General features: G+C 37.2%; 1 protein-coding gene across 2 annotated transcripts; it reads right to left on the bottom strand.

Annotated features, from left to right (window-relative positions):
• LOC565709 (serine/threonine-protein kinase pim-2-like) lies at positions 1-7,676 on the bottom strand. 2 transcript variants are annotated; one of them, XR_015500932.1, is made up of 10 exons: positions 6,254-6,518; positions 3,931-4,815; positions 3,609-3,773; positions 3,310-3,407; positions 3,159-3,209; positions 2,135-2,516; positions 1,875-2,051; positions 1,554-1,668; positions 1,228-1,383; positions 1-1,126 (listed from the first exon to the last, which is right to left on the bottom strand). XR_015500932.1 is itself a non-coding variant. In XM_087270326.1 (9 exons), the coding sequence occupies exons 1-9, from the start codon at positions 6,381-6,383 to the stop codon at positions 1,344-1,346; spliced, it is 2,043 nt and encodes a 680-aa protein (XP_087126452.1). In that variant the 5' UTR covers positions 6,384-7,676; the 3' UTR covers positions 1-1,343. The 2 variants fall into 2 exon arrangements, 1 of the variants encoding a protein (XP_087126452.1); XM_087270326.1 differs by having other exon boundaries at positions 1-1,383; positions 6,254-7,676.
• Between the last annotated feature and the right edge of the window lie 173 nt (positions 7,677-7,849).

Below are 7,849 nucleotides of genomic sequence, written 5' to 3'. Positions count from 1 at the left end.
TTTAGGGAGAACTCTCTCTTTAATTGAGTAAGGAGTCATTTAGAAAACTCACAGAAATGATGATCAGAGCTTCAGTTTGATTCACAGGATTTTATTTGACTTATTAACAATATATAAATGCAGTTCATCACAAAACAATTCAAAGAACAATTCATTACAAAACAATCATGAACACTTAATTATAAAACAATCAGTCTCTCTTACGACAGAACACCAGATTCATTAATGAGGTAGAAAATAGTTGAGCAGATCTTTGATTACACTTTAGAGGAGAAAACTGTGACAGCACTGGATTTCCTGATGAAGATTCATCGTTAATTCAGTTCAGTTCATCTTCATTTCTATAGCGCTTTTACAATGTGGATTGTGTCAAAGCAGCTTAACGTAGAAGTAAATTGAAACTGTGTCAGTCCAGTTTTCACAGTTGAAGTTCAGTTCAGTTCAGTGTGGTTTAATTGTCACTGCTGAAAGTCCAAACACTGAAGAGCAAATCCATCGATGCGCAGCTCCACAAGTCCCAACCAAGCAAGCCAGCGGCGACAGTGGCGAGGAACAAAACTTCACCAATTGACAAAAGTGAAGGAAAAAAACCTCGAGAGAAACCAGGCTCGGTTGGGCACGACCATTTCTCCTGTGGCCAAAGGTCTTGTGCAGAGCTGCGGTCTAGGCACCATTCATTACCATTATTGTCATTAGTTACTCACCTCATGTCCTTAGTTCATATTCATGTTTAGTTCATATTGAGAACACAAATTAAAACATTTGAGATGAAATCTGAGAGCTCTCTGACCCTCAAACCGCACGTTAAGAAGAGCGTCGCACTGCTGACGTTTAACCCAGAGGCCTGCGCGACTTCCTCTCATTTAAACAAAGCGTGGGCACATCTGAGGTAAACGTCAGCAGTGGACACACATACAGTGCAGGACAGAGCTCTCATGGTTTGATGATTTGATTTCATCTCAAATGTTTTCATTTGTTTTCTGAAGATGAGGAAAGGTGTCAGGGGTTTGGAGCTACAGCTGTCATTTTTAAACGAAACTTCTTTATGCAGAAAGAAAAACATATACAATAATAAAACAAAAATAATGACTTCAGAAGTCCTGTACTGCACTGGATGTGTGTCGCCCTGCTGACGGATAACCCAGAGGCCTGCGCGACTTCCTCTCATTTAAACAAAGCGTGGGCACATCTGAGGTAAACGTCAGCAGTGCGACACACACACAGTGCAGGACAGAGCGCTCATCAACACACATCATGAACTGACACTGAAGAAAAGTAAGATCTTAGGGGTTTGGAATGACATGAGGGAGTAATTAATAACCGATAATGCTAGTTTAGTGACTTTAATGATGCTTTCCTCTTCTTGGGATCTTTAGTTTTTTTCTAAAATGAAGAAAAACAAGCAGAAACAACACAAAGTTATTTAAGCAGTGATATGAAGGGCTGTCAAATAAGACTTGTGACTCTAAAAAAAGCAGAAGAGAAAACAACAGGAATAGCATGAAGCAAAGAAAGAATGAAGATGTAGTTTTGTGCTCGGTGTGTTCCTCTACCTCCTCTTGTTTAACTGCTGCGCAGGATTGAACCACTCGTGCTCTTCTACCTGATGTAACTTTAGCCGGTTAACTGGATTACGGATGAAACACTGGGAAATCAGGTCCTGGCATTCTGAAAAGTGACACAGAGTGTGAAATATGTCTGCATACTCAAGATCCATGAACGTGTTTAAATCTTACTACATCAAATTACAAAACATCCACAATGAAATAACTGTAATATCTACAGTAACCATTATATTTAATCCTTTTTTACTCATGACTGACATATTTTATTCTGTCACTGAGGCTGAGATTTATCAGAGGTGTCTTGATTACCTGTAGAGAACCTGGGGCGTATCTCAGCGGATTCAAACATTATTGAACGTTCGTCAGTAAAGGGCATATATGCATGCAAGATTTCATACAGCACGATGCCAATTGTCCAGACGTTTACTGGGTCAGCATAGAATATGGGGAGCGTGAAAACCTCAGGTGGCGTGCATATAGCAGCTCCTGTAAGAGAGACATTTTCAGAATTCAGTCATTTCATAAGACAATACTGTGAGCAAAGAATCTAACACAAAATGCCAACTCACCTTGATAATCATCGCTGTCGAAAGGCTCGCTGGTAATTGGCCAAGCACAACCAAAGTCGATTAATTTGAGCTGTAATCGGGATTTCGACACCAGGATGTTCTGCGTGTGTATATCTCCATGGAAAACTCCACGCTCAGTGCAGAACTTTACAGCTTGGATCAACTGACGCATTAACCGGCGTGCTCGCTTTTCACCAACGTCAAATGTTTCATTGATGTACTGTTCCAAGGTCTGGTATGACTCTGCGTACTCCAGACTGAGAATGAAGTTGTTCTCATTCTCAACCCAGTCATGTAATCCGATGATGTTTGGACATTGCGGAGCATTCGCCAACTTAAGCATCACTGCCACTTCCGCGAGCACAGGTGTGGAATGACCATCCTAGAAAGAAAAACAGAATTCAAAGATATTACCAGAGCAGAATGGCACAAAGTACAGCAACAAAATCTTCACTAAGTAAATAATCACTGAGCTCCATGTTTCGACAGGTTTGCTTGTATTTGAACATTTAATCATGCAGTTTAAGCTAAAAGAGGGGTCTACATGTGTGTGTTCTGTCCGTCTCTGTGGCTGAGCACATGCACACAACAGCACAAGCTCTCCTCAGCACTATTGAAGACATGAATGAATCATCTACACTCTAATAAATCAAGCACATCCAATGCTGCAAAAGTCACGCTACATGATTTCACTGATGTCCACGTGAAACTGAGCTTTGTGTAGAAATGAATGCAGACTGCTTTACAAGGGGCCAGGATATGACGCAATGATCATTTTTATCTGCATAAATGTTAAATGAATTTTCATTAACTCCACAGCCCTACATTCATGTGTTCAAAACTAATCTCTGGGTTTATTTCTTCTGCTGAACACAAAAGAAGATATTTAATGTTGAAAACCAGTAAGCAGTGACTTTAAAAGTATTTTCTGTTTCTACAATGGAAGTCAGTGCAAGAGAAGGACAAGTGAAGGACGAGTAAATGGTCAGCACATTTTCACTGTTGTGTGAATTATTCAACTTACAGTGTCGAGATAGCGGTCGTCTTCATCCTTGTTGATAAACTTCAGGGCAACCTGCAGAGAAAAAACAACAAATTAAATTAAAGCAAACAAATTTAATATATTCAATAATCAGGAGGAAAATGTTGATTGAATTTAAAAAATAATTCTCTACCTTTACTCTTTTACGATGCTTGTAAGATGCCACAAACACCTGGCCAAAACCTCCTTCTCCAATCAAGGCTCCTACTTTAAAATCAGACAGATCTAATCCTGAAAAACACAGAAAAAAAGCAGGGAGATTTACTTGGATTGTCTGGTATGAAACAGGTCAAATAAATCACTCCTAGCTTTTGAATCTGGATTTAATGCAATAAGCTGAAAGCAGTAACTTCTATCAGAAATGCAGGAGTAAATTGATTACTAATTTATAATAATATGATTTACAGAAAATAGATGGAAATGATGACTTACCACGAGGAGGTCCAGAAGCCTTGTTAGCTTCCTTTAGCTCTGGTTGGGGCGTAAAATGCTGGACTATATCTGTGTCACAGCACAGGAAAGGGCGCGTTACAGCCTTCCATACTCTCTTAAAGAAAGCAGAGACTCTTTTCCCTTTCCTTCCTTTCTTGGGTTTTTCTAAAATGAAGAAAACAAACAGAAACATCTTCATGAACAGAGCTGCAGCTAGTAATTAATACACAATTAACAGCACAACAAATGACACTGTCTGATTTACAAGCTAAAAACAACAAAGCATAAAAATAACAGATGAACCAAATTCAGGATGACTCACCATCAGTCCCATCAATTTTAGAGGGGTGTTGAACAGACGGAGGCGACTCAGGACAGGCCGAATCTGCATCCGTCGTTTTCTTAATATTGGTGAGGCCATGGACACTGATTGGCTGAGGATCTTCCCAGATCTGGTCTGGCAGACACACTAGCTCAGTATCAACATGACCGGTCAGGGCCGTTGGTGACTCAGGACGGGCCGGATCTGCTGTTTGCTTGATCCTGGAGGGGCCCGGAACACTCAACGGCTGAGGATCTTCAAAGATCTGGCCTGGCAGCATCTGCTCAGGGTCAACATGATCTTCGATGGTCGTTGACTTGATTCTGGATGGTTCTTCAACAGCCAACGACTCGAGGCGGTCACAGACCTGGACTGGCGGACACATCTGCTCAGGGTCAACATGATCTGTGAGGGCCGTTGAGGACTCAGGACGGGCCGGTTCTGCATTCGGCACATCTGCTGTTTGCTTGATGCTGAAGGGGCCGGGAACACTCAACGGCTGAGGATCTTCACAGACCTGGACTGGCAGATGCATCTGCTCAGGGTCAACATGACCTGTGAGGACCGTCGAGGACTCAGGACGGGCCGGTTCTGCATTCGGCACATCTGCTGTTTGCTTGATGCTGAAGGGGCCCGGAACACTCAACGGCTGAGGATCTTCACAGACCTGGCCTGGCAGCCACACCGGCTCAAGGTCTGCATGTGCTGCGACGGTCCTGAAAGGACCTGGAACAGGCAGATGCTCAAAATCATCGACATCCGACTGTGGTTCAAAGGGAGCCACTCTGTTCCAGTCACAGCAAAGGAAAGGGCGCTTTACAGCCTTCCATGCTCTCTTAAAGAAAGCAGAGACTTTATTCCCTTTCCTCTTTTTCTCTGGGTTTTCTAAAATAAAGGAAATGAACAGGAAAATATTAGAAAACTCTTTTACCACAGGTTTAAAATAGACAAACTGCTGTAAATTAGACATATAAAAGACAATCACACAAAAGAAACAACAATAATAAATGTACAATTATAATAGAAAATGTTTGAAAACTGAATTTATTTTGTGGAATTGCAAATCATTTCTATGATGTAAAATGACAAACACAAGCTGACAAATAGTCGTCAAGTCATATGTCCATATTAGACATCAGGAAAAATCCTAAAAGCAACTATTTAGCAAAAATAAACATTTCACTCCTGCTCACACAAAATGCAAACTATTATAAGAACTGATTTTGAGTCAATATTCTGAGTTTTACCAGTTATAGTTTGAGCTATTTAACAATCACCATCACAATGTTTAATCAAATTCATTTGGCCTTTTATTTGTTTGTCAGTGGGTGCTACATCTACATCTACATTCTTCCTCAAGCACAACTTCTCCACCACCACAAAAAAAAAAAAACTAATAAAACTAAATCAACATTGTTCAGCTTTCTATTAGCAATCGTCAAATTCAAAGAGAACAATTTATCTCGCTCTGGAGCTTCAGTTAAGAAATCTGTGAGTAAATTATAACTTTAAACATTTAACAATCTGTCTTAGAAATCTAAATAAAACAGAAGTCTTAATCCAGAACTTCAGTTACAGAAACAGAGCTCTAGACATTTATTAATATAGAGGTGAAGTTGGTTTTATATTTGCACATTTGTTCATTTAACAGTCTCTATATTGTTTACCATGCTAATTGAAATATTGGGTTGGAAACCGCATGTAAGTATGACTTCAAATCAACATTAGCACTATTTAATTGATTGTAAACACTGTTATACGATGATAGTCACTGGCTGTTAAAAATATTTCCCCATTTAGAATTTGAAACAATATTTTTCTGTTATTATAAGAAAGTCAGAACATTCTGAGAAAGTCAGAATGTGTGAATATAAAACCAACTTTACCTCAATTGTAATAATTCATCCCGATTGATCAAATGAAGACTTAAATATAATATTCTCACTCAGTTTGCTAAAATATAACAAATATTCCTCCACGCCATCAAAAATAAGAAAATTACTGTGCAGGTCTACACATAGGATTTAAATTAAAGTAATATTAAAATTATTTTTATCAGTAAAGTTAACAAGGCACAATTTCTGTTGAGTGGAAATGAGAAACTTAAAAGGCAGAATGTCAGTACATAAAATATCAGCAGAGCTCAAATCACAGTCAGAAAATATACAATATCAGAACTACACTAAACAATTACAAACACGAGAGGTTGAATATTTGCCTTTTAAGCCAGCAAGTCGCCTTATGTGGCGATATTATTATTATTATTGTACTTTTTATTAAACAATACGTGGGAATACAGCGTTTTTGTAAACTTTTATCTCACCTGTTGGGCTTCTCGTCATGGTAGAAGATGTAGGAGAAGCCATCGTGTTACTTTGATGATTATCGTTGACAAATACAGGCTCAATCAAATTAACTCGAGTACAAAACACAGCTGACATGTTATTTGCCATTTAAAATGCAAAACAAGTCGCTAAAGTCGTTAATCACTGTTCACTGTACTCGTTCGTTTGTCACTCTGAGAAAATTCTGAACTTGTTCTGTCCTATGACGTAACGGCGTTCTATTTATGTCATCATAGGTGAAGTGAGCTACATTGCTTCTTCCAGACGCTTAAAAATTCAAGATATTTTTGTCACTATGAAGATAAAACTGATATATCAGAGAACTACATTATTAACTTTTTTATTTTGTATGGAAAATATTTTATTCATAAACAAATATTTTCTAATTCGCAGACTTATTTTTCACATTATTTAATTGAAATTGATGTTTTTATTAAATCTCTTAGACTAGTTAATAACAAGAAAAGTGATAGATTCATGGATTATTATGATAAACATTTTGGGAATATCACAGATACATAAGTCCTTGTTTCCTCTTGCTGAATTTGTGTTATGTATGTATCTCTGTTTAATAAAAAAAAATCTCTGTTTTGTTTCTCTTTTAATTAATTTTTTTTTACATGTCTACACTATTTCTCCTGATCTGTTTATCATTATGGGTTTTTTTGTGTGTGTGTGTGAAATTGGATTTTGTATGTTTGTTATTGAAGCCAATAAAAAATAAAATCGGTATCAAAAAAGAAGAAAAAATAATAATAAATAAAAATCGGTGAGGTGAGCTGTGCGGGGTGATCCAAGACGGCGCTCTGCTCGGTCAAGTTTTGTTGAGCTCCACAACTCAGTTGCTGTTTATGTCAGATAATAAATTTACAACAAATAAAGTGTGACATATACCGTGATGAAAGCTTCAGCAATTATTATTAAATTATATCAGAAATATCAGTATAAACTGCAGCTGAGCAGCACCAGCGAAGATACATTCATTATTTTTACCAATAAATATATAAACCTGTATTAAATGTATTTAGCAATAAATTTACAAACATGTATTAAAGTTTTATATCACAGTCAATAATAAGTGGACATTTGTGCTTCACATGTAAAAGGTTGAATAAGAAATATGAAGGGTTGGGCTAAAATAGTCTATAAATTATTAGTCCACAAGAGAAAGACAAAATGTTTTATGATTTATTAGGCAAATAACAAACCGAACCGCACAAATAACCTCACTAGAAATTGGCCATGTGAATATTAAAACAATAACAACAGTAATAATTATAATAATGTCCTTCCCTTTTAATGCCTCTCTTGTAAATAAGTCAAATTCACTGATAATGACGATCATTATATTATCGCTAAAATATGATCATTATCAGTGGATTTGACTCATTATAAAAACTCCATTTAAAACGTGTTGATTTATGGACTGCTTTTGGTGCTGGACACTTTTTATTCATCGTTTTGTGTTTAACAACAGCTGCCATTTATTATTAATTGAACATTTTAATTTGATAATTTCTGTATAAAAATAAAACGAATTTAATGTAATGAAATAATAATATAATGAAATAAAT

The sequence above is a fragment of the Danio rerio genome, chromosome 10, assembly GCF_052040795.2.
Source record: "Danio rerio strain M-AB ecotype USA chromosome 10, GRCz13ab, whole genome shotgun sequence".
Taxonomy (NCBI): Eukaryota; Metazoa; Chordata; class Actinopteri; order Cypriniformes; family Danionidae; genus Danio; species Danio rerio.
The sequence above is the reverse complement of the archived record's forward strand: the minus strand, read 5'-3'. Positions and strand labels throughout refer to the sequence as shown.